The sequence below is a fragment of the Gopherus evgoodei genome, chromosome 2 (assembly GCF_007399415.2).
Source record: "Gopherus evgoodei ecotype Sinaloan lineage chromosome 2, rGopEvg1_v1.p, whole genome shotgun sequence".
NCBI lineage: Eukaryota > Metazoa > Chordata > Testudines > Testudinidae > Gopherus > Gopherus evgoodei.
This window is the reverse complement of record NC_044323.1, coordinates 202,640,902-202,667,379: the sequence shown is the minus strand read 5'-3', so window position 1 is coordinate 202,667,379 and position 26,478 is coordinate 202,640,902. Positions and strand designations below refer to the sequence as shown.

The 26,478-nt window shown below is 41.4% G+C and overlaps 2 protein-coding genes across 6 annotated transcripts in view; one reads left to right on the top strand and one right to left on the bottom strand.

Moving 5' to 3' along the window:
* The window catches only part of FAM210A (family with sequence similarity 210 member A), a 30,118-nt gene extending 26,923 nt beyond the window's left edge, over nucleotides 1-3,195 (bottom strand). Inside the window, exon 1 of the mRNA XM_030552686.1 lies at nucleotides 2,957-3,195. The gene's annotated coding sequence lies outside the window, so the exon portion shown is untranslated. The remainder of the gene's footprint in view (nucleotides 1-2,956) is intronic.
* Nucleotides 3,196-3,289: 94 nt separating this feature from the next.
* Nucleotides 3,290-25,745, top strand: RNMT (RNA guanine-7 methyltransferase). Of its 5 annotated transcripts, none has more exons than XM_030552680.1 (12): nucleotides 3,290-3,381; nucleotides 4,322-4,418; nucleotides 4,646-4,943; nucleotides 6,181-6,316; nucleotides 8,353-8,475; nucleotides 10,465-10,580; nucleotides 13,032-13,213; nucleotides 13,878-14,042; nucleotides 17,870-17,987; nucleotides 20,699-20,800; nucleotides 21,992-22,025; nucleotides 25,075-25,703. In XM_030552680.1, the coding sequence occupies exons 3-12, from the start codon at nucleotides 4,710-4,712 to the stop codon at nucleotides 25,110-25,112; spliced, it is 1,248 nt and encodes a 415-aa protein (XP_030408540.1). In that variant the 5' UTR covers nucleotides 3,290-3,381; nucleotides 4,322-4,418; nucleotides 4,646-4,709; the 3' UTR covers nucleotides 25,113-25,703. The 5 variants fall into 5 exon arrangements, with proteins under 5 accessions (XP_030408540.1, XP_030408543.1, XP_030408544.1 ...); XM_030552683.1 differs by lacking the exon at nucleotides 3,290-3,381 and adding an exon at nucleotides 3,585-3,673 and having other exon boundaries at nucleotides 25,075-25,745; XM_030552684.1 differs by lacking the exon at nucleotides 3,290-3,381 and adding an exon at nucleotides 3,674-3,693 and having other exon boundaries at nucleotides 25,075-25,745.
* The last annotated feature ends 733 nt before the right edge of the window (nucleotides 25,746-26,478 follow it).

The following is a 26,478-nucleotide window of genomic DNA, read 5'->3' as shown; positions in this document are numbered from 1 at the left end:
ACATCAGGCAGCTACCACTACAGTGAATTCTCAAAATTCTAGCTAGACCTACTGATATTTTACAAATTGGTTCAGCCACTTTAGGGCAAGGATCAGCCTCAGATTCCGAATTTCCTGTGGACTACAATGTACCTCAAGTAGATCCCTAAAAGTTTGGTTCAAGGGAACTGGTCTGATAGAGATGAAGGTTGCAAGGTAGAGAAACATGATGAAACAACTCTCTGCTAAGAAGACCCACATATCTGATCTTCTAAAAGTATGCAGAAAAAGAGAGATCCTTTCTCCTAGCATTTTGGACTCCAGGAATGGAAAGTAAAAGTCAAAAGGAATGATGCCCTTCTTTTATTGTGGTTATGCTAAGAATTGTAGGAATACAAAGTGACACTTTTTTCTCTGCAAACTCTTTAAGAAGAATGCTGAGGTTGTCTTCCAATAAATTCACTGTGATAAAGGGAAGGAGTAAAAATCTGAGGCTTGGTCTACACAAATGTTTTGTTGCTTTAACTATGTCCGCATAGTTAAAATGGCAAAAGCACCATAGTGTAGGCTTAGTTATATTAACATATAAGCACTTTTATAGCACTACAACTGCATCTACACTAGAATTTACACCAGCATAACCATGTTGCTAACAAAAAAAAAAAAAAAGACACTTTTTACCAACATAGTTATGCAGTCAAACTTAAGTATACACTAAGCTGAATTTTGAAGATGTTGACCTCTTCAAGAACAAATGCAGAGAGCAAAGAAAGCAAGCCAGGATGCTGATTTTTACCCAAATGCAGTTGTTTGTTTTTGAAGCTACCTTGTGTTCCTGAATGTAAGATTAGATTTGAAAAAGATAACCTTCTTAAAGTGAACAAAGTGTAAAATACAGCTATGTCTATCCATATTTTCAGTAAGCCTGACAGAATTGCTAAGAGTCGTGAACTGCCCCGTTCACCTCAACAGGACTTTAATTCAGATGCCATCTGATAGATATTAACATTAACTACTTCACTGTTCCTCTCTTACATGTTTTGATCAGCAATCAAATCATGAATATGAGCACAGTCTGCTGTGATATTTTTACTCCACGAGAAGGTGGTGTTTGGGTGTGTGCCACCACCACTCCCTCTACCTCAATTTGAGGCATGGAGCCTATAAAACAAAGGGTGTGGAATTCAGGGAACAGGTGTGGGGGAGGAGATATACCCATACCACATCAAAAGAAAGTCAGAGCATCTCTTCTCTATGTCTATGCTACGGACCTCACAGTAGCACAGCCGTACTATTACAGCTGCACTGCTGTAAGGTCTCACATGCAGCCGCTCTATGCCAGCAGAAGAGAGCTCTTCCGCCAGCTTAATTAAACCATCCCCAATGAGTGGCGGTAGCTATGCTGGCAGGAGAGCATTTCCCACTGACAAAGAGCTGTAAACACTGGTGCTTTTGTTGGTGAAACTTATCTCGGTCAGGGGTGTTTTTTTCCCTCACAAACAAAAGTGCTAGTGTAGACAAAGCCTCTGAAATATTAACTTGGGTGACTGTGTCTTATCACTTGGTTGGTCTACTGTGGGTGATGGCTGTCACAATTGCAAAGCCATAGTTGAGCTGCTGCATTCACACTAGTGTAAGGTGTTAGAGATTTTGGGGTCATAACTAACTCATGGTTCTTAGTGCTTCAGTAACCAGACCTGCTTTATAGTTCTCTCCTAGAGTTGTAAGAGAACTCGCTAATGCTCCTGGATATATGGGGAATTGTGGGAAGGCACTGGAGGACTATCAGCAGTGGCACTCCAGTCCTTTAGCCAATATCCACACTGTAAAGCGGGCAGGTTACAAGCCTCAATATAAGCAGCACTCAGATTATAGTCCATAGCCCCACCTGGACCAATTTAGCTCAGACTGAAAGCACCAAATTCAGGGAGCTTTGTGCGAGTTTGTTGACAGAAGTCACACTAACAACAACAATTGAGTAAGAGCTCAGGTTAATTCTGCAATGAAGGCACACAGAGACCAGCATGGAATCCAATTCCCACTGAGGGTAGGCACTGAGCCTTACAGAGGGGGAGCCAAGCCTATGGGTATATTTACACCCCCACAAGGTATCTTTAGTCTACTATGAATGAATATCATTTTGCTGTCTTGCATGTGGTCATTAGCACATCCGATGAGAGTTCCCCAGAGCAACTTTGTAACAAAAATTGACACAAAGTTCTCTATCTAATTTGATTCCAGTCAGCTACTTTCTGCTTTGGTCCCAAGGAAGGTTAGCCGAGGCAAGGTGGGAGCAAAGAAAATCCCAAACACTCAATAGGCAAGTTCCTGCTGCCTCCTTGCAGAAAAGGCAGAGAACAAGAAGGGAGTAGAACATGGGAGGAGGGGTACGAGGAAGAGACTCTCTCAGATCTGAGGCTCCCGTCCCTGCCTGAAATGACCCTCTCTACTAGCAGTAGCTGTAGCCACATCCTACGAACTCAGAAGTTATTCACATAGAAAGCATAACGCATTGATGCAACACGTTCACAGAGAGAGCAGCTCAAGGAGAGTGTAACGAGTCGAGGCCCGCCCAGACTTGTTTCTCGCGGGGGGACGGAAACATGCTGGAGTGAGCACAGCTGAGATGGCAAAAGCACTTGTACACAACAGCTTTCACACACAAGCTCCTTCGCGGCCGCCTGAGCGAAGCGGGGTTTCCAAAGCAGGGAGCGGCCGCAGCCCGTTCCTACCCCCACCGCCTCGGCCGCGGAGGAGTAGCAGGGAGGCCCTGGGCGGCGCGCAGCACGTCTCCTCCCCGCACCGCTTGGCGGCAGGTCCCTGGCGCTGCAGCCGCGGCGGGCAGGGGCCGAAGCGCTGTCCTGGGGGCTGGCGGAGGGTCAGGCTGCCCGGGGTCACGCCCCTCGCTCCCCGCCGACCAGGGACCCCCAGGCCCGACGGGCCGCCCGGCCCTGCCGGCGGAACGCGGGGATCGTACCTTGCGCTCAGGCCGCTGCTCCATAAGGCCGGAGCCGCAGGGTCACACTTGGGGGGCAGCGCTGGGACCCGACTGCAGCGGCCTCGCCCTGCCTCCAGGCAACGTGTTTGTACTAAGCTGCTCCCGGACCCCCACCTTCAGGCCCCATTGTTCACATCGCGCATGCTCCACTGCAAGGGCTTCTGGGGCCCGTAGTCATGGAAATCGTCAGGCCGCTGTCCCCGCGGCCAGTTCCCTCCCTTCACACGGGCTCGAGACTGGAAAGGAGTCAAGTATGCGCGTGCGCATTTGTCACCCCACTGCGGCTCATTCTTTCCCCTCACCGGATATGACATAAACATCGCAAAGCTTTCTATGTGCGTCACTTCCGCAAACAGGATGGTGGAAAGCCTGGTTTGGTGATCGCTGCGCAGGCTCTCAGACCAGTACGTTCCTCGGTCCCGAGGAGCCGCGCGCGGGTGGGGGCTACGGGCCGGGTTCGGAGCGCGAAGCCGCCCCTCAGAAAACAGCTTCCGTGCGCCCGCGCCGCTTCCGCGGTTCGAGTCATTTGCTTTCCGCAGAGCGGGAAGTTTGGGGGCGGGGCCGACGCTCACGTTCCCGCGCGCACCGCAGGGGAGGAGACAGCTCGAAGGGCTGCGCGCGCTGCGGAGGAAGGGGGCGGGGCAAAGTGGTGCAGGGCGGGAGGGGCTCGTAGCGGCGTCGCTTGCTGATTGCCAGGTGGGACGCAGAAGAGGGAGGTGCGCGAGGGCGCTGTTGCCGGGGAACGGGATGGGGCTCGCGCTTGCCTCCGCATGTGCTCTGCGAGGGCGGGGCAGAGAGAGGCCCAGGGATGGCGGGTGGGCCGAAGGGGCGGAGCCTGGGCCCGGTGTTTGGGCGGAGGAGGAGGAGCTGTTCCATCCTCATCACTCCGCCCCCTTCTCGGTTGTCGGGGGGGCGGGAGGGGCCTGGTTCGTGAAGGTGACCTGCCGAGAGTCTCTTACTGCTCGCGGGTCAGAGGGTGGGGGGCGGGTCTTTGCCGCCCGGAGCCCCGCCCTAGTTCCCCGTTTGCTGGGGCCTAGGCCTGGCGCCAGCGCGAGACTCCCCGAGTGGCGGGGACCGGGCCAGAACGTGGGGGGTGGTGTCACCGGGCTGCCTTGGGCCTAGCCGAGCAGAGCCGAGGTGCGGAGGGAGACCCAGTGGATGAGCTAATGGTCCCTTCTGGCTTTAGATTCTGAAAAACGTCAGGTTGAAATCTAGTCAGCTGGGGACAGGAGTGTCTGGCCCTTACCTGGGCTATGCCAGCCCCGACCTTTCTCCCAGCCCTTGCTTTTGACCACCTTGTTTTACACATATTAATTTTTTTCTGTCCTCTCTTTTGTGAGACAGAATCACACCAACAGGAGAGCCGCTCAGGTGAAACTAGCTGTACCAAAGTCCTGTCAAATGCTCAAAACAAACTGGAACAGAGAGAGAGACTCATATGGTAACTTGGATGTTATCTGTGTTAAACCCAATTGAATAAATTTAAAATATTACTTTTTAACCTGCTGTCTTCTTTTGACTAATCGAATAGGAGGGCTAGATTGTGTGCCCTCTGTAGCAAAAACTGATTTTAATTTGTTTCTATAGCACTAGGTATGGGGCTTTTATAATGTAAGGGAGAACAAGCATAAATTGTAAACTGAAAGTCAAATCTCACTTTTCTCACAGAATTTATTCATGAAAAAAACATTGATTCCTATTTGATCAAGCAACAAGAAGAATAATCTCCAACATGTCTGATTTGAGCAGGGCTGAAGAACAAGAGTTAGAAAAGAGCTTAGTTGAGGAAGGAGATAGAACAGCATCTAAAGCTTCAGAGGCAGAGTCTGCTGTCAGTTCGGATGACAATAATACAACTTCAGGTAAAGGGCATCGTGCTGGAAATGAAAAGGAAGATGTTAGCAACCATGAGGACAGCACATCAAAAAAGAAAAAATCAGAACTTGAAGATCATCCTAGAAAAGTGGTAAGTACTGGTCAGACATAACTGAAAATAGATAATAGGCAGGTATTAAATCTTTATTTCAGGGTGTGGGTTTAGAGAAGTTTATTGATCCTTAAAGTATTTATAACAAGCATTTTTACAGTGTATGTTTAAGATTTTAGCAGCTAGTATCTCATGATCCACTTAACATAAAAATTAATTTTAGCATTTGCTGCTATTGTCTGAAAACTGAGTACAGAATTATGTTGGAACTGAAGGAACTGGGAAGAAAGATGGTAATTAGAATGATGAGAGACTTTAAACCCGGATGGGAAAACTATGGCCCACAGGCCAGATCTGGCACACTAGCCATTTTAATCCAGCCCCCGAGTTCCGGGGTCTGAGGCTCCGGCCCTCCAGCTGGCAGTTGGATTAAATGAACCATGCATATGTATCTTTTGTTGATCTAAACTTAGAAAGGGTTTCTGAGTTTAGGGTACACTTCTAGGTTGATACAGCTACATGGCTCAGGGCTGTAAAATTTTTGAACTCTGTGTAATGTACTTAGTTCGGCCTATCCCACTGTGTAGAGGTGGCTAGATTGACATAGTTGTTGGAGATATGGGTTATCTACATTGATGGAAAAGTCCCTTCCTTTGATGTAAAAAGCATCTACGTTACAGTGCTACAGCAGCACAACTGCAGCACAGTGACGCAGCTATGCTGCTGTAGTTTAGACGTACCCCAAGGCTGTGAATTCAGAATGGATTTCTGATACTAAACTTTTAAGTTCTACTTTGGAATAACCTTTGGAGAATGTACATACAGCCCTTAAATCCATGGCTTCACTGGGATGAAATTAATTCTCTCAGTGAACAATGGGAATAGCATTCAAGAACTTAAACCATCTTTCTGCAATGAAGAGATGCCTTGAATCACTCAGCAGAAACCACTTTGGCCAGTTCGGTTTGTACAGTGTCTAGCACGGTGGGATCTTGGACTATGACTAGGGATCTTAAGTGCTCTAGCAATACAAATAACTAATAATACTAATGATTTTAGGTATTAAAGAGTGTCCTCCTCTTTGGTTGGAATTAAAGAACTGAGGCAGTGATCAAGGGAGGAGTTGGGAAATAGTCTTATGTAAATGAAACCAGTAAACTTTGCCATTACTACTTATGTGTTTTAAAAATTTGAGCTCAACATCAGTCTTTTTAATTAAACACTGAAGTCTGTTCACACTCTCTCATTTGATTCTCTTATTTTCCATTGTGTATAGCATTTGGAAGAAGGGCATGGGCAAACTGTAGCTGCACATTACAATGAACTTCAAGAAGTTGGACTAGAAAAACGTAGCCAGAGTCGCATTTTTTTCCTCAGAAATTTTAATAACTGGATGAAGAGTCTTCTCATTGGTATGACTCCTTTTATTGCTTGCTTTTGTTCTCACTTGAAAAGTTAGTCATTATACTATATTTTATTGCAGTGTATCTAATTGTCTTGATTACATTCAAATATGTCTTGGGGTCATTGCAAAACAATCATGGTCATGTTAAAACTGCAGCTAAACATTTTTCTGCTGTCTAGTGTTCAGTACAGCGTATCTTTACTCAGAGGAAATTATTTAGTTCAGCTCTTTTAAAATTTGATTGCAAGCTTTTCAAGGTATTGATTTTTCTTCCTTTTTCCTATGTGCTTTTATGCATCTAGTACAATGGGAGTCCCAGTCCTGATAAGATACTCTTACATTATGGTCACGTCAGATTTGTTTAAAACATTAAACATCAGCTGATGCTCCTGAAAACTTGATAAATATTAAGTTTAGAAGCTAATCTGCTTGTTGTAGTTTGCCCCCCCCCCCTTCTTCCCCAAGTAACATGTGCATGCAAACAGAATCTTTGTTTCTCAGGTGTTAGTTTGTTCTTGTAAAATCTCCCATAGAAGTCCTATATTTCATTTTGTATTATCTTTTCCTTTAGAGGTATTATTACTTCATATGTAGAATAATTTTATACTATGTACATTTTAAGTATTTGAAAACATTGATGTGTCAGAGTGTGAAGGAAGACAAATGTACTTGCTGTATGATCAATAATTTTTAAAAGTATAGAAAAACTACAAAATATTAGAGGAAAAAAAATGTAGTAACTCTGAAAAGTGATCCTGGTACTTACTTTCCCATAAATCTACCTTCAAACTTGAGTAAAGTAAAGGAACAAATACTAAGAGAAATCAGTAAATAAAGAGTAGCAGAGCCAAGGGAAGTAAGTGCCAGGGATTTATAAAGAAAAGATTTTTCCAGGGAAAACTTGATAGCATTCATTTTATAGCACTAAAAAATTAATGGATAAAAGCAGCGAGGGGTAATATTTAGATTATTATAAAGCATTTGTGTAGTGTCTCTTGAAATCCTATTCAGAATTAATTTAAATCTGTTTGGGTGCATGCTCTATAACATGGATTAAAAACTGTCCGAAAGACCCTGAACAAAGGATAAGAAGTAGTGAAGTATCAAGTTGAGGAGGAAGGGTCTGCAGGTATGCCAGAAGGAATATTGTTGGGCGTAGGCTTAATTAATAACTTTGTGAATGTACTGGGAGTAAACTAACATCAATGAAATTTGCATAAGATCCTAACAATGGTTAGGGCAGAGAAATAATGTAGGATCCTAGAGAGGGTAATACCAGGGATAAAAAGCAACAAAATGAAATTCCACTTTGAAAAATGCAAGCTAACACACATGGGATAAAAAATACTCTTTGGAAAGGAGAATCCTTGTAATGCTTACTAAAACTTAGACTGGGTAGTAAAGAGAGAATCAAATGTATAAATTTGCAATATGATGGCAGCCAAAAAAATACTATATTCTGTCGCCTTTTTCCACTCTCCACCCGTTTCTGAGTTGGTCCGCAGTGGTGTTCCTAGACCCACTAGGGTACCTCATTCCTTCTTTTAATTAAAAGAATGCTCTCTCATGCTCATAATTCATACCCAACCTCATTCTGGATGAGATTAGTTTTGTATTTTGTCAGTCCTGCTTCTTAATCACCTCTGGGCTCAGGGTTAAACAAAGCAACACATTGCTTTTTTTCTGTCCTATAAAACACCCCTTCCTTCCCAAGGCTTGGCTTATGCTGCACACACAACACTCAGCCCAGGAAGCATTCATTCCTTTTTTTCCCTCCAAATCTTTTATGACATTGATAAAATGTGTTTTTAAAAAAATCTCACCCCTCTCCCCACCCATCCACACACACTTAAAAAAAACACACTTCCGGAAAAGGAAATATACAGAGCTCGAATCAAACTTTTTTTTTTTTTTTTTAAACAACTCTAACGTAGTATTCCAATGAATTTTGAAATTCTAAAATACCAGACTTTGTGCTTTAGGGAACTTTGTATAATGAAAGAGGCTTCATTGTTAGTTCAATGTGTGCTTTCTATTTTGTAGGTGAATTTATAGAAAAGGTACGACGTAAGAAGCGAGATATCACTGTGTTGGATCTGGGATGTGGCAAAGGTGGAGACCTGCTTAAATGGAAAAAAGGCAAAATCAGCAAACTTGTGTGCACAGGTAAGAAGGCAAAGTAACTTTCTAGAGACAATACAAAAGGTTCTGTGGAAATGTATGCATGTACCATGAACACGACACTTCATTCCTTTCTTTCTGGATATGTCCAAAAATGCTGTGCTTGCTGTGAGGGAACTTCATTTCAGTGCTCTTCCCTGGCTTTTTTTATGATGTTCATTTTATAATGGTTCCTGGTTAAACTGTTTGTTAGCATAAACAGAGGGGAAAGTGCGTAGTGTGTGTTTTCAGTTATCCATTTTACCTCATAAATACAAAGTGAATGTTTGGAATCGAGTAAAAATGTGTGTTTAAAATCGCCATGAAAAATGGAGCGTTTATTTACACTGCAGTTAAAAGCCCACAGGCTTAGGCTAAGGAACTGTTTAATTGTGGCATAGATGTTTGGACTTGGGCTGCAGACCGGATTCCAGGACCCTGTTGGCTGGGAGGGTCCCAGAGCTCAGGCGGAAGCCTGAGCCCAGATTTCTACCCCTCAATTAAATGGCCATTTAGCCCGAGCCTCATGAGCCTAAGGCAGCTGGCACAGGCCAGCCATCAGTGTTCAGTTGCACTGTCGATAGTGTAGACACCGTTAGTCACCACTTAATTACAGAATCAAATTAATCAACCATTAATTACAGAATTAATAATACAGAGTTGTATAATCTTGATCTTAAATTTGCTTTCCAGTTACTGGAGCGTTTTATCAAGGAAGTTTTAAAGGAAGATACTGGCAATATAACACTGCAAAACAAGTGCATTGGTGTTATCCTGAAAACTATCTTTACTATGGAAAAAGCAGGGAACTATTTTTAGAGATTTTAGATTCTGAGAAAAATTATAATGCTAGGGAAAAGGCTAATTTTTATTTTTTCAGTTTACTATGCTATCACAGGGTTGGAATTGTCTTTGCTGCAGAATTAGCTATGAGGAGGAGATGGGATCTGATTGACTGAACCCTTCATTCTTTTTACCATATCTAAATAGCATTTTTGTTTAAATCTGGTATATTTTAAAAATTTCTTTATAGTAACAGTCCTTTACTAATAGTTATGTATTTTATGGAGAGGGGAAAATTATTCTTGATATCTCGAGGACCACAGTTATTTTCTACCCTCATTGGGTATTTTTGGCCATTTGCATGTTCAGTTAACTGATTTGTGTACACACTTCCTCTAATGGTCTAAACCAGTTACACATTGCACACTAATAGTATTTAAAACTCTCTCATTGTCCTCATTATTCAGTCAGCAGTTATGCCTGTGGCATTCACATCTCTTAGATGTAGTCTACACTAGACAAATTTCTTACTGCTGACAGTGAGGTATGTCTACATTAGAAACACTACAGTGGTGTGTATATCAGGGCTTAGATCAACTTAATTACATCACCCATGGCATGAAATTTTTCACAAGCTGTCACTACTTTGTAGCACAGAGCAGCCCTGAATGTCCTCAATAATTTCAACTAAGCACCTTTTATCTGCAAGTGTAAAGAAAAAGTAACCACCTTCAGTAGCACTTCAAAAACCCACGGAGTTGAACTGTATCCATCCATGTCAAGAGTGTCATTTTTTTTCCAGTCTAACAAGGCCTTAGAACTCTTTAGAGTTCTCTCCAAACTCTTGAAGACAACACTGCATCATTTTTACATCTGTCAATCTCTTCACATTGTGAAGGTTTCCACGACAACTGTAATGGCTAGAAATTTCTTTTATTAAAGCTTACATTCTGTGGAATTTCTGTTTTATTGTATGAGGGATAAATTAAAATTAAGGACGTTGGTTTGGCTCTCTGCCATTTTTAGTACCAAGTATGTGTGTAATAAGTTAATGTGCCTAGTTCCTTGTAGTCCACATAAGTATAAATAAAACTTCATAATGGAGCATAGCTACTGAAAACCAGCTTTTACTCATACTATGGTAGATCAGCTCTAACTCCACCCATACCTATCTGAAGAGAAGTTTGTGTATGCAGTTTATTTTTTTTATAGATATTGCTGAAGTTTCCATGCAACAGTGCCAACAGCGGTATGCTGACATGAAAGCCCGGTGTCGTTCTAATGAATACATTTTCAGTGCAGAATTTATAACAGCTGATAGCTCCAAGGTACAGTTGTTCTGCTTTATTTATTTACTAGTGTTGTAACTAGTTTCTTGGCATTCTGATTTGAATAAATGTTGGAAGTGACTAGAGTAAAAATTCAGGAGTGTTTCGAGGAGGGAACACTTTAAGGTTTAATTGTTACACTAAAACAGGGGTGGGCAAGCTTTTTGGCCCAAGGGCCACATCTGGGTATAGAAATCTTATGGCAGGCCATGAATGCCCACAAAATTGGGGGTTGGGGTGCGGGAGGGGGTGAGGGCTCCAGCTGGGGGTGCAGGCTCTGGGGTAGGGCCAGAAATGAGGAGTTCAGGGTGTGGGAGAGGACTGGGGCAGGGGGTTTGGGTGCAGGGGGGAGAGTGAGTGTTCTGGCTGGGGGTGCAGGCTCTTTGGTTTGGGAAGGAGGGATTTGGGATGCAGGAGGGTCCTCTGGGATGGGACTGAGGGGTTCAGAGGATGGGAGGGGGATCAGGGCTGGGGCAGGGGGTTGGGGCAAGGGTGTGTGTTCTGGAGTGGGGCTGGGGATGTGGGGTTTGGGATGCAGGAGGGTCCTCCAGGGTTCAGAGGGCAGGAGGGGGATCAGGGAAGAGGGTTAGGGGAAGTGGCTCGGGGTGCAGACCTCAAGTGGTTCTCAGACACAGCAGCATGTCCCCCAAACGGCTCCTGCATGGAGGCACGGCCAGGTGGCTCTGCTGTGTGTTGCCTTGTCTGCAGGCGCTGCCCCTGGAGCTCCCGTTGACTGTGGTTCCTGGCCAGTGGGAGCTGTGGCGCCCTCCCTTGGGATGGGAGCAGTGAGCACCGTGACTGCCCCTATTTGAAGGAGCTGGAGAGGGGACATGCCCTGCTTCCAGGAGCCATGCAGAGCAGCCCTTAACCGTGCTCCCTGGCTGGCGATCCAGAGTATGGCAAGCCCCAGACCCCGCTCCCCCAGGAGCCTGAGAGCTAGATTAAAATGTCTGGCAGGTCGGATCTGGCCCGCGGGCCATAGTTTGCCCACCCCTGCACTAAAGGCTTGTCTATATGCAGACCTAGGGCTTGTCTACATAATGCACTGGGCAGCCATCAATCCAGCAGGGGTCGATTTATCACGGCTAGTCTAGACGTGATAAATTGATCGCTGGCCGCTCTCCCGTCAACTCTGGTACTCCACCGGAGTGTGAAGTGTAGGCAGAGTCGACGGGGGACTGTCAGACGTCAACTTACCACAATAAAGACACCACACAGTAAGTAGATCTAAGTATGTCGACTTCAGCTACATTATTCATGTAGCTGAAGTTCCATAACTTAGGTCGATTTCCCCCTCCCCCCCCCCAAGTGTAGACCAGGCCTTAGTGTGTGGCAAGATGAGGCTGTAAACGTACAATGCACTAGTTGCCTGTGTGGACTCTGCTGTCACACACACTTTGGCCCCTTAGCACGCAGCAGGTTAGTGTGCTGTAGATTTTACACCCCAGCTTGCTATACACTGAGTCTCTAATTTAGGGCTTTTCTACATAATCATTAGAACTATATAAGTTAACGAACAGTTGCTTAAAACGAGTTCTGACAAGCTCTTTTGTTGTTTTGTAATGTACTCTTGAAAGGATGAATACATCTTTCACCTACCAGAGGTGCCTTTCAATTTCCCCACTAACTAGTGGGGTCATATTATTCCTAAAATTTTGCTAACTGTTGCTACATAGCCACTAGGGAAGTTATAAACACTTGTCTTGATGGGCCCGTGTTCTGTCCTACCCCCAGAACAAATGTGGAAGACTTTCTGACTTTAATTTAGGAGGACTAAATAATCTTCACCTAATATGTTGCATTTCAGTAGCATGAAGTTTTCCAGTAGCATTTTTATTTTCCATATTGCTTATATTTAGAACTTATTTTGATAACTTTTCACAGCTTTGGTCTCTTGTAGCAAGGCTTGTGGAAAGACCAGTCTGACTCAAATTCCAAGGACTCATTCTAGCAATCACAGATTAATTGTGTCTGTGGGGAAAGGGTGTGTGCAAGTGCATGCAATAAAACCATGTGATTAAAAATGATACAATTTACTAGGTCAAAAATAATCAATGTATTTCAAAACTGAAGTCATGTATTTTGCTGTTTTTATTTAGAAAGCACAAAAACATGTACAAATATCAACAAATTTTGTAAACTGAAAATTCATCTTAATAAAATTTGCCATAATTCACTTGCAGCTGAACTCTCAGTAAAAATACTAGAATTTATTTTGGAAACTAATAGTTGTAACTTAATGGGCTTTCTATTTCATTTTATTTCTCCTTCTACCAAGCAGTATTTCATGTCTGAATTTGCTGAGGGAAGAGGGAAATAAACTTTATTTTTTTTCTTTCAAGTACTTGGATTCTGGGATTGGCATGCACTGCTGGAGGATTAACACAAACCACTTTTTTTGTTTCTGCAGCCTTTGGTATATGTCTCATAACTCTTTTTAATCCATTTCAGGAACTTCTGTCTGACAGTTACAGTGATCCACATATGTGCTTCGACATATGCAGCTGTCAATTTGTTTACCATTACTCATTTGAGACATATGAACAGGCTGACATGATGCTTAAAAATGCTTGCGGGAATCTCTGTCCTGGAGGGTATTTTATTGGCACAACTCCAAATAGCTTTGAGCTTGTGTAAGTACTATTCATTCTATTAATTTTTAAAATTGTATGAAATGTTATCAAAATTAAAGGAGAGTCACTCTTTGGGTGCCCTTGATGTATTTTGCAGCAAAATGTTTCCAGCTGAGGGCCTGTGTTGCCTGCTTGCCGAGAGAGTCAGGCATATAGTAACTTGAATAAAAATGGAGCAGATTGCATCCACCCTCATCTTTCATAGGGAGGCGTGCCCTCAGGGTACTACAGTTCCTAGCACGTAATGCTTCTGTATTGATTTAATTGGTAACAAAACAAGTACAATGTGGGCTGTAGCTGCAAGCTTCCTCTATGACACTTTTGAATCTGCCTGTTTCTAACCCTGACTTGCCTCTAAAGGATAAAGAGTTCAGTTTCCATGTTTGTCTAATTCTTGACCCCTTTGAGTGTTATAACCCATTATCTTCAGATTGTTGAAATTTGATTAAAAACTTTTTCATTCCCATGTTTTTATATTAGTCCTAATTGATGGCTAAATTTATTAAGGGAGATGGTGCAGTGCAGAGAATAGGGCACTGGAATGGACTGTGTCCTTCTGTGACCTTGTCCAAGGTCCCTGCACCTCTCTTTAGTTTCTTTATCTGCAAAATGGGAATAACAGTGTATTTATAATGATTACTCTTTTTATGTATCTTTTATGTAGAAAGCGACTTGAAGCCTCAGAAACAGATTCATTTGGGAATGATGTGTACACCGTACAGTTTGAGAAGAAGGGGGAGTATCCCTTGTTTGGCTGCAAGTATGACTTTAACTTGGAAGGAGTTGTTGATGTCCCTGAGTTCTTGGTTTATTTTCCTTTGCTGATAGAGTAAGTTTACTTCTGACTTCATTATATAATCAATTTTTGAAGAATTATATAAGCACTTGTCTAGCAGAAATCTACCAGCAGGCATTACTGTAATATCAGGATATACTTCTTAAAATGCTTTATTATTATTCTCTCATATCTGGTTCATATTTGGAGTATTGGTAGTGAAAATTCTTGCAATAAAAAATCTATCTTCAGATCCTGAGTAGTAACCCCAAATTAAGATGCTGGTGTAAAACAGTGTTTCAGATTCTTGATCAGGTAGCTAAAACTTTATATTTTTATGGTATTTGTAAATTGGTTATGGTGTACTGCCAACTATTTTAAGGCCTCCATGTTTTTTAGCAGGACCCTACTAATTTCAGTTGCGCCTCAGAATGAACTCATTTCCCCTGCTGCTATTACTTAAAATGCTAAGATACTTGGGGAGAAATCCTTGCTTTGTTGAAGTCAGTGTAAAACTGTTTGACTCACCGGAGCCAGGATTTTACCCTTCAGGGAGCATTTCTGTTCTGAAAAGTATCACTAAAAAAGTGAAGTGATCTGCCCATGTGATATATGTGGATAGAATTAAAAAAAGCCACTGTTAGGCTTGTAGAGCCAAAATATCTAAGAATGCTGAGGATTCTGTTCAGACTTGTCAGTCTATTGATATAAATGCTTACTAAAGCACAACTAATTGCAGGCTGTAGGGCTGCACGGGAGTCACTGAAGGCATAATCTGTCTTACAGAACTCTTATTAGGGTTAATTGTGAAATGGGTGTTCTTTCTTTCAGGCCTTTTTTTTTAAATCATAATGAAGCTAAAGAAGGTAAAAAGCCCAAATTTTTTCCTCCAGAGACTTCCTCTGAAATAGTATATACTCCAGCAGTGTTTCTCAACTTTTTGATATCAGGGACTGACCTGCTGTCTTCCTAAACTGTGTCATTGAAATCTCATGCACCCAGGAGGCTTCCACAGAGTAGTAGTTGAGAAACACTGCTCTATGGTCTGTGTTTTGAGGATATGTAAATATGCATCTAGCTAAAAATCTCACTTTCAGCTAACTTCTTGGGGAGGGGGAAGAATGTATACATATGTACAAAATAAATTTTAATTAAAAGTTGTTTCATTATATATGAAACAGAGTTTAAAAAATCTAACACTAAATAAGTTTCAGAAATTGACAAAAGATGTGACCTTCCTCTGCCCACAGCTTGCCTTTCCTTCCCACATTCTCTTCTTTCTCCCTTGTCTCCTCCTCTAACCTCTCCACTTTGTGCACTGAACCCATCCCATCTCCTGATCTCTCTCACCCATACTTATCTCCTCCCTTACTTTTTTTCCTTAACCCCTTGCTCTTTCTGCTCATAATACAAGCATTCTTCAACCTCTCCCGTCTTAAACCCAAAAGAAATAAAACATGCCACTCCTGACACCGTTTACCTCTCCAACTACTGTCCCATCTCCCTTTTGTGTCTGAGGGTTTGTCTACACTTATTGGAGGGGGATGCGCAGCGAGCGATGCATCGGCGGTCCATTTAGCAGGTATAGTGAAGACCAACTAAATCAACCGCAGATCGCTCTCCTGTCAACTCCTGTACTCCACCTGAACAAGAAGTGCAAGGGGAGTCGACAGGAGAGCATCTCCCATGGACATAGCATATTGTGGACCCCCATGGTAAGTAGATCTAAGTATGTCGACTTCAGCTACATTATTGACGTAGTTCAATCTCCCGTCATAGTGTAGACAAGGCCTAAGCTAATTGAAAATGTTATCTAGGGCCTGGTCCACACTACACAGTTAAATCGATTTAAACAGCGTTAAATCGATTTTACGCTGTACCCGTCCACACTACAAGGCACTTTAAATCGATTTTAAGGGCTCTTAAAATCGATTTCTGTACTCCTCCCCAACGAGAGGAGTAACCCTAAAATCGATATTACTACGAGACGAGTAACCCTAAATCGATATTACTATATCGATTTAGGGTTAGTGTGGACAGAAATCGAAGTTATTGGTCCCATTCTTTTACTGAGCTACCCAGAGTGCACCGCTCCAGAAATCGATGGTAGCCTGGGACCATAGACGCACACCACCGAAGTAATGTGCCCTAGTGTGGATGCGTAAAATCGATTTTATAAAACCTGTTTTATAAAATCGATTTTATTTCGATTTTATTCTGTAGTGTGGACGTGGCCTTAGTGTGGATGCATAAAATCGATTTTATAATATCGGTTTTATAAAACCGGTTTTAGTAATTTCGATTTTATGCTGTAGTGTAGACGTAGCCTTAGATTGCTGTCTGTAGTTTCTCTCCTTCAGTTCCATCCGAGACTCTCTTCAGTCTAATATCTGCCCCTTGCACTCCACTGAAAAGGCTCTTGACAAAGTCTTTAATGATTTCCTAGGTGAAGCTCAGAACCAGTACTCTTCATCCTCGACCTGTTAGTGGCCTTTGACACCGTCATCATGCTCTTCTTGTCCCATGATTTCTGTTACTCTGTCCTCTTCTGGTTCTTTTCCTACCTCTTTAATTGTCCCTTCAGCAAGTCCTTCAGTGTATCCACCTTTTCCCCACCTCCAATGTTGTCTGGATTCCACAAAGCTCTGTCATTGGTCTCTTTCTCTTTACACTTCGGATAATCTCCTCTGCAGCACAAATTCAACTATCCTCTCTATAGTGACAGCTCTCAGATCTATCTCTTCCCTCTGGGCCGTCATCCTTCTGTCCAAAATGAAATCTTGGCCTCTGTCTTGTGACTTTTAAATCATTGGCTGAAGCACAACCATCTTGCTTGTTGCCCACGTCAATAATCAGTCCTTCATCTTTGACTCAGACCTTTCTAGATCTTTGCGTCCAGACTCTATCTCAATCTTATAGATTCTCTTACATGTAAGATACAGCCTTTCGTATCCATCCATACAGCTTGTCCAGGTTCTCACCATTTCATGTCTCCATTACTGCAACATTCTTTTTTCTAGCCTTGACAAATGCAGTCTTGCCCATTCATATCCATTTGGAATGCTGTTGCAAAGAATATTATTCTAGCCCGCTGCCTTGACCATGTAACTTCTGTCTTTGGATCACTTCACTGGCTTCCCTTTCTCACATCAAACATTAGATGTTTGTGCTCGCTTTCAAGGCCCATCCCTACCCTACTAGTCATCTGTCATTTACTATTGAAATGTCAGCTCCTGCTGATTGGCCAGTAATGCCAGCCTTCAGTGCCTACTTGTTAATTTCTTAGATCCATGTAAACACCCGCAAAGCTACCTTGTTATCCTTAAAATCCCTTCTTAAAGGTCTCGCCTTTGCAGTGATGCCTCAAACTTGACAACAGTTAGACTGCAGGTATGCTAATACTAGTGCCTATCATGGTGACCAATACTGTCTCATTGTTTCCTTGTATTCCATGTCTGTATTAGGTTCTGTTAATATAGACCTGTGCAGAATCCCATTTAAGTTGATAGAACTCTTCATGGGTTCAAGGGGTCATAGTAGTGATTTTGATGCAGGGGCATAATGCCAAAAGAAAAAAAATAAGTTTTTTTTTTACTCCAAATTCAGATTGAGTTGTCATGAAAACTTTTGTGTTTCAAGGAAAGAGAAATTGCTCTGTCCAAGTCAGAAATATTTATACCCAGGCTTAGAGCAGAGAATTTTTGGTGACATAACTCCTTGAAAATGGATATTTGATGGCAATGTGGACTTTTCCAGTCTTTCTGATAAAAGCCATAAATATATAACGTTAGAAGTTTCAGTTCTACTGAAGACCATATGGTGTCCCTGTGATTCAAAACTATCAACTATGATAAACTCAGGCTTTTGTTGCTTTTTCACAGAATGGCAAAAAAATATGGCATGAAACTAGTCTACAAAATGACATTTCGGGAATTCTACGAAGAAAAGATTAAGAATGAGGAAAATAAAATGCTGTTAAAGCGAATGCAGGCTTTGGAGGTAAATATAAAAATGCTGATTTTAAAAAACTCATTCTTTCATTTAAATAATGTTTTGCTTCTTGCTGGGGTTGATCTAGTTTAACAGTAGCTTTGGGCAATAAATTATGACCACTAGTCAAGTGCTGGCATTGTAGGAGTCAAATAGTTCCTATGGCATGCTGCTGAAAGCAGTTAATCATCTAAATTTTGTAGCTAACGAGTTTCAAGTATATTCTGTTGAGGACAAGTTTTTATATTAGGTTACTAGGCAACTATACATGTTATACTTGTAATTTCCATTTAACAGGTTCTACACACTTGTGCTTTGTATTATATTTGCTTAACTTTTTATATAGGGGTGTGTGTGTGTGTATATATTTGTAATATCTGGTGCTAATAAATAACTGTTGATTGTAAAGAGTGGTCCGATGCCTCCATTATAAACAAGAGAAAGAATTGGAATAGAAGGACTTGCTGTTGTCTGTCATAAAATTACCTTTTTTGTGTGCAAGAAACCTATTTATTAGAAAACCGAGGAAGAATTGAATTATGTGTACAAAAATAAATACTTGGTATATACAGGACAATTATTCTTTTAAATGTAAATCCATAACTAGTCTTATAGCTATGTCCAGCAGAAATCTTTTACCCTCAGTGTCTCACTTACCCTTGGTTCCCCCCAAGGAACGGGAGTGTGTGTGTGTATCTTCTGCAGCTTCAGTCAGTTTTCCAAACCCGGAGAGGTTAGCACTATACACACACTCCTGACCGTGGTTGATCTTGCCTAGTTTACATTGCAGTAAAACTAAAGGGCCTTGTCTCCCTTTACAGGGCCTTTGTACAGCAGAATAGCTAACCAGCATTAGTTACACCATAATAAAAGCACACCTTTTTTTTGGTTAGTGAAGACCTAGCCATAATCTGTCAGGAGAGAATTTGCTTATACTGGAAGAGCAGAAAGTTTAGAGTGAGCAGAATGAAGAGCAAGAGTTGAGAATAAGAGGAAACAAGATTAAAGATGTATGAACAGGAACAAAGATGTGTTGAAAAATGAAGACAGGGATGGTAGGTTAATTTTGCAAGGAAGCTAATGAAAGGATTCAAGGAGGGGGAAAAGGATCAGAGAGGAGAATATGGTTTTGCCACAGTATTTTGGATTAACTATCGAGATGAAAAGAACGCTACAATGTCAGAAGCAAGGTTTTTGCAATGGCAGCATCAAGAAAGGACACACATTGGAGATGTAAATACTATATAAATTATGTGTTACAGATGCAATATACATTTTTGTGATGGCTTTGAGAAATGATAGTAGTTTATTGTGTTTGTAGACTTTTTTATTTTTTAAACATGATGACTGATGCCCATCCAAGTTGATAGCTGTGATAGTATACTAGACAAAGCCCTGGTCTACACTACAGAGGTCAACATAAGGCAGCTTACATCAACATAACTCTGAACAGCTACACTAAAATGTGACTCTTACCGATGTAACTTGCCTGCCATGCTGACTTAACTCCACCTCCGCAACCGGCATAGTGCTTAGGTCGATGTAGTTAGGTGTAGATGTCCGTACAGACGCTGCGTTGCTTACGTCTATTGTTGTTGTCCCACAGTGCCCCAGACTAACAGTAAATCGGTGCAAGCGCTATACTGGTGAGGCCATGCACCGCCGACACAAGGAATATAGTGTGGACATGCAAAAGAGATTTAATTACTGTGGTGGCTATGTGTTGACATACCATAGGTTTACATAATTTTGTACTGTAGATATACTTCTTCTAGCATTGGGCCTCTATGGGTAATTCATGTCCTGATCTAGAAGCTTTACCTTCAGAACAGGACTATGGTGAGTTGCCCTGGCAGTGTGCAGGAACTTGTACTGGTACCTGTCCTACAGCTGAACTGTGAATAAGTAAAAATCACTTTCTGGTATCTAGAATCTTTCACAAGTACTAAATCTATTTTAAAACTTCAATTGGTAACTTTGTTTAAAATGATAGCTATGTCATGTCTCATTTTTGAACATTCATCTATTTTTATAACTTCAGAATTGCATAGGACTTCATTTCCAGTACTTGGAGCAAACAGTTCGGCAGCCACTTCAATCTTATCGGTTTTACCCTATTATAGAACAGTGATGGGACAGTCTTACAATAGTGAATGTGATCGATAAGCTCTATAGATAGAGATACATATCTATCATTTCTCTGCAGTAAGTAGTAGTCAATTCTGGTTCACTGTTTGACATAATTAAATAGGATTTCATATACATCTGCTTGAGCATAAAAATTGGTTTAATTTTTTTTTCCAGAAGGCAAATAATGAGACTAAATTTTCAGACTTGGATATCTAATGGTAGGCATTGAAATAACTGCAGATTGACTTTTTTGATAGGTATTGAGCTTCCTTTAAGGTATCTTTTAGGATATGTCTACAGTGTAATTGAAAACCCATGGCCTGTTCCAGATGACTTTGGCTTGTGGGACTCAGGCTAAGGGGCTGTTTCATTGTGGTGTAGATATTTGGGCTGGAGCCTGGGCTCCAGCCTGAGCCTGAATGTCTACACTGCAATTAAACATTCCCCTAACTTGAGCCCTGTTAGCTAAAGTCAGGTGGCACAAGCCTATTTTCAGTTGAGTGTAGGCATACTCTTATGTAGGAGACACCTTTTTTGGTTCACTTTTTAAACATCTAGTCATTATGTAGTAACTTACATCTTTTCTTCAGCCATATCCTGCAAATGATAATTCCAAACTTGTCTCTGATAAACCTGATGATTATGAGCATGCAGAAAAGCTCATGAAAGATGGCAGACCAAAGTTACCTCTGGTAAGTGGTTTTTATTTAAGTGATAGAAGCAAAATGTGCTCAGTGAAACATAGGGTCTAGACTTGCAAACACTTAGGATTCTGCTTAACTTCAGTTCCATTGAAGTCAGGGTCGGTGCAAGGATGTTTCGTACCCAAGGCGAAACTTCCACCTTGCGCCCCCCGCCCCCCCTGCGTTCCCTTCCTGGGGCGCCCTGCTGTGGCAGCTTGCCACCTCCGCCCTGAGGCACCCTCCCCCGCCCCAGTTCACCCCTGCTCCGCGCATGAACACCCCGAGCATGCCGTCGCTGCTTCATTTCTCCTGCTTCCCAGGCTTGTGGCACCTAAGCTGATTGGCGCCGCAAGCCTGGGAGGTGGGAAAAGTGAAACAGCTCACCCCTGCCCCGTCTCCTCCCCAAGCACGCCGTGGCTGCTTAACTAAATGCCGGCAGCGACCAGGATGGCCGAAGATCTGGCCGCCGCGGACACTGCCGAAGAAAATGGTGCCCCCCAAATCCCAGTAGCTTCGGCGACCGCCTGGGTCGCCTAAATGGTTGCACCGGCCCTGATTGAAGTCAATTGAATTCTTCATCTGTATAAAGTACATATATAAGTGTTCAGAAAATTAGGGTCTTAGTAGAGAATTTATTTAATAGCATATTAAATTTTATAAAAATCAGTGTTAAAATTAAATGGAAAACTTACTGTGTTCTTCAAAGAAACAGCTATAGTTTAGAATGACCAATACCCGCTCTCTTCCACAAGACACCTGATGTTTAATTGCCCTTTATACTAAAGGGTAGCGTATCCGTGTAGAAGAATGTAAGTCATAGGTTGAAACATTCTTCCCTTTAAACTGAGATTATTTTTCTAGCACTTGTTTATCCACTCATTGATATATTTAAATAAAGGTCTGATCTTTATAGTAAAAATGTAGTGATAGTGTAACATAAAACCCTATATAAAGGGGGGAAAACTGAATAAAAGAGTTAGCTAAATTATTACCTCAAACCTGCAGATGACTGAAAAAGAAATTTCCCTATTAGTTGATAGATTAATTTAATTAATCACCTATGTAAAGAAAAAGCTGCTTGGTTTCTTAGACAAGTATTTTTGTTACTAACTTTAAAATATTCATGATTATGGGGAATGTTTGATTTATATTTTATCATACTCCATTTGTGATATTGCCTTATTATCAATTTCTTTAAAGGGAACCTTGAGTAAATCTGAATGGGAAGCAACAAGTAAGTACTGTTTGTAAAGTTTGAATACTATTGTTTATCAAAACTGTTTAATAAATAACATGACTGCCTTGGATATTGTGAATAAGTGTAACTATTAAGCAGATACTTTCAAACTTGGTGACCTAAGGTTAAGCATTAAATAAAAGGTACCCATTTTTATGTTCAATAGCTTTGAAAATCAGATTCCTTTCAATTTAGGTGCTTAAATATGGATTTAGTTCCCTATAACTGGGTTTCAATTTAAATATACTTAACAGAAGCAGTTTATAGTGCTCAAAACTTTGAGGAATAAATGCATAGTTTGGGAGAAGGCTTTTTATGTAATGAAGATGGAATGGAAACCCTGAAGGCTGATAGATTTGGTCTTTAAGTGTTTTGGCACCTTGTACCTTAGCTTAGCACAGGCTGTTTTTCTGATTGTGCTGTAAAATTTTAATAAAATAGAAATTTCAACTTTTGAGGTGAATTAAAGAACCAAGTAAAAATTAGCAAGCAATTATCAAGCAAACCTGATTATTTTCTGGAGGGCTGTTGATATTGCATATTGCTTTTCTCAGTAGTTGTTATACTTCAGACACAAGCAGGTGAGGAATAAAATAAGAAGTCTGAGGGTGATAGAGGCTGCAATCTGATGTTGTATAGGCTTTTTTAAGTAATACAACATTGTTACATACGTTCTGAATGTTTTTAGAGAGAGGTCATAGAAAATTTTCTAAATCACAAAATTTTAAACATTTTTTTCTTCTGAAATTCTTTCCAAAGAAGAAGAAAAGTTGATTAGAAAAAGTATTTCCTTTCGAGAGACAGTTTTCATATAACTTATGGCAGACAAAAAGCCATATACTATCAGGTTAATATTTTTTTAGAGTTTGGTATGTGTTGGCATCCTCCGAAGTGTGTTTTAAAAAAAAAAAAAAAAGGCCTTATTTATCATGTGAGTTTTCATACAGTCTTGGGTCACAATTTTTCTCATGTGGAGCAGGTGACTTAATTTTCTTCAAATAATTCTTTACTCCCTTTAGTGCTTTGATTGTACAAACCAAACTAATGTTATCTTATTATGACTGTTTCATTTTAGATAAACATACATCAGTCCAGTTGTAAAGGGAAAACATGGAAAACTCCTATAACTACAAGATTTTTCTTTTTTTCAGCAGTTGTTATAATCTTATAAATGTGGGTTTTCACATTTTTGTAAAGTATTTTTTTCTCTTTCCATTAGAGAGAGATTGAGGAATAGTGCCTATAAGGAGTAGGATATAGTCATAGCTTGATCAATTAAAAAGAATAACATTTTGTTTCACTGCTGGAAAAGGCATTCAGGCTTACTGTATAGATTGAGCAACCTTCTGGCAATGACTTATCTTATCATAAACAAATATATTTGATGCCAGCTGGAAGCCCATAATAACTGTCAAATTGGATTCTGTTTGTTCTCATAAGAAATTGGTCTTGCAGCACTTTCTGACATAATAAATGAACGTCTCTGTTACTATAAAACATATGGGTCTCCACAGATTTCACTATCCCATATATCTTTCTTTGACATAACAAATTAAGTATTTCTGAGGGGTGTCACTCTAGCCAAGACTGCGCTGAAGGTACATCGTGCAGTTGACAAATGCTGGCTAGTAGCTGTAAACTCCAACCCAGCAGTATGTTTTCAGGTCTTACTTTTTTAAAATAAGCAAACTTTAAATTTTTCTTTTGGATTTTAGTCAGATTTCCTTATTTTTAATTGTACAGAGTTGAACACAGCCTTAATTCTGCCCACTATATAGAAATAAGTCTTTAAATTTAGGGTTGATATTACCTTATGTGCACCTGTAAATCGAATAAATTGTGATTTGAAGACTGTCCCTTATACATAAAAGGGAGCAGAGTTAAGGTGGCATGTCAAGAACTCTTGTAATGAAATGTGAATGTTTAACTGCAATTAATGTTGCATTAAGCCAGGGATGAGCAAACTAGGGCCCGTGGTCTGTATCCAGCTCGCCAGCTGTTTTAATCCGGCCCTCGAAACTCCCGCTGGGGACCAAGGTCTGGGGCTTGCCGTGCTCCAGCTGGGGAGCAGGACAGTGGGCTGTTCTGTGCAGCTCCCGGAAGGAGCAGCATGTCCCTCCTCCAGCTCCTATGTGTAGGGGTGTCCAGGGAGCTCTGCTCTGCATGCTGCCCTGGCAGCTCCCATTGGCCAGGAACTGTGGCCAATGGGAGCTGCAGGGGTAGCGCCTGTGGTCGGGGCAGCGCGCAGCAGAGCTGCTTGGCTGCACCTCCGTGTAGGAGCTGGAGAGGGAACATGCTGCTGCTTCCAGGAGCTGCTTGAGGTAAGCGCTGCCCGGAGCCTGCACACCAGCCCTAGCCCTGATCTCCTTCCCACCCGTCGAATCCCTCGGTCTCAGCCTGGAGGACCCTCCTACACCCCAAACCCCTCATAGTCAGTCCCGCCCCAGAGCCGGCACTCCCAGCCGGAGCCCACACCCATGCCCTACCCTAGAGCCCCCTTCTGCACCCTGAACACCTCATTTCAGGCCCCACCCCAGAATCTGCACTTCCAGCCAGAGCCCTCCCACACTCCAACTCTAATTTGGTGAGCATTCATGACCCACCATATAATTTCTATACCCAGATGTGGCTCTGAGGCCAAAAAGTTTGCCCACCCCTGAATTAAGCTGATAATACTGTATTACTAACTGCATTTAAAATACTTATTGATAGTTACTTTGCATTTATTTTAGATTCATATTTTGTATCTTAGATTTGTGGTTATGCTTTCAGAAGAAATCCAACCCCGCCTCTTAAATACAAAAATACGTTTGAATGGAGATGTGGGTTTTTGCATACAGAAGTTGCAGGTGCAATACTAGAAGTTGCTTTTAAAAATTTGCTGTAATAAGAAATGAGAACTGATGGGGTAGCCATTGTTGCAGTTTCTTTTAATAAATAGAATTTGTTCTGCAACAGCTTAGGAGAGAGGGAAATGTTTGTGTTTGTTTGAAACCTTTGGAGAGCAGAAAGTAATGCAAATTTTAAATATTTTCTTCTTTCATAGGTATTTACTTGGTTTTTGCATTTGAAAAGCAACAGTGAAAAGAACAATACTGGAAGTAGCAAGAAGAAATTGCATCCTGGTACAAGTTGGAGTGATGTAAAACCATTGTGGCGACTATTTTTTTATGTTTATTTTTTAATTATTAGAAGTGTGCAGGACACTACCAAAAACTAGGGCAAGCTCATGAATCTGAGTTACAGTTGCCTATCTGCGACAGATGGACTTTTGTGTATATAGAAGATTGTCTGAGCCTGGTTTTTAAACATTTTTCAGTAATCTGCATGCTCTCAGAAATGCCGTTTGAACTCCACAACGCTCTTGTTTCCAATAAGAAGTTTGTTAGTAAAGTTTGTTCAGGTGACCAAGGGCCTGGTCCTGGTCCTGTACCCGTACCCATTGAAGTCAATGGAAGGATTTCCAGTGACTGCAGTGATGTAGGATCAGGGCCTTAGAGCACTGTACAGCAAAGTTCAGATTGATCACAGTGCAGCACTTCAACAGTGTTAAATTGTATTGAAGTTGTAGTTTATGTAGGAAGGTCTCAAACTGTTCTTGTTTTTTGTGATCACTGGTATGTAGTGTCATTACGTGATAACTTCAAGATTAAATGGGTTTATGTTCTGTACCTGAATGTGCTGAAAGTATTGTTAGAGATGCCTTCAATAACTGAATTTCTGCCAGTTTTAATGTTCTGCAGATTATCTGCAAACAGGTAGCATCCCCTACATTTAGATTGCCTAAAACTTTCAGTTATAAAAGATGCCTGTGACTTTTTTACTTAGAAGCTTTAACACTTTTCTTGTTTGTGGCAGTGAAACTTGGCAGGGACAAATCTTGGGGGCTAAAGACATGCTTTTCACTCGTTCTGTGAAATATTATTCAGGTTTGGCTGAGTTGATAAACTATTGAAAATAATTATTTCCTTTCTCTCACTTGTGCTGCTCAGGAAATTTTTGGCAGCATATCAAAATAAGTAACAGTAGCTTTCTAAAGAGCTGAGCCTATGCTTCACTAAGAATACCTGGGATTTGAGTGAGCACCTACAGTAGTGGGCATGGAGAGCTTACCCCCACCTCCCCCCAATGACATATGGCACTAATGACTACTTCCCCCACCTTGGGATAAAGCCCTTTTGAGCTGCCAGCTTATGAAGTCTTATAGTTCGGTTGGTACAAATGTGTACTGCAGTGTTGAAGGTTTAGGGTTCAAACCCTGCTGTTACATGGTATGAGATGTTGTTACTGGTCTACCTAATAGAACTTGGTTTTTTACCTTTTTTTTTTCCCTTTAAAAATAAATAAATAAATAAAAATCCTAAAATTACATGCCCAACACAATCAAATGAATGTTATTTAGGTTGCAAAGTCAAGCACTCAAAATTTAGGAAATGTCAGATTTACAGTT

What these genes read in the sequence shown, in the direction of transcription:
- RNMT (XM_030552683.1), top strand. Translation starts at nt 4,710, where the DNA reads ATGTCTGATTTGAGCAGGGCTGAAGAACAAGAGTTAGAAAAGAGCTTA. An exon ending in AAGATCATCCTAGAAAAGTG is followed by an intron (nt 4,944 to 6,180) that starts GTAAGTACTGGT and finishes CATTGTGTATAG; the next exon opens with CATTTGGAAGAAGGGCATGG. An exon ending in TATTTTCCTTTGCTGATAGA is followed by an intron (nt 14,043 to 17,869) that starts GTAAGTTTACTT and finishes GCTTTTTCACAG; the next exon opens with AATGGCAAAAAAATATGGCA.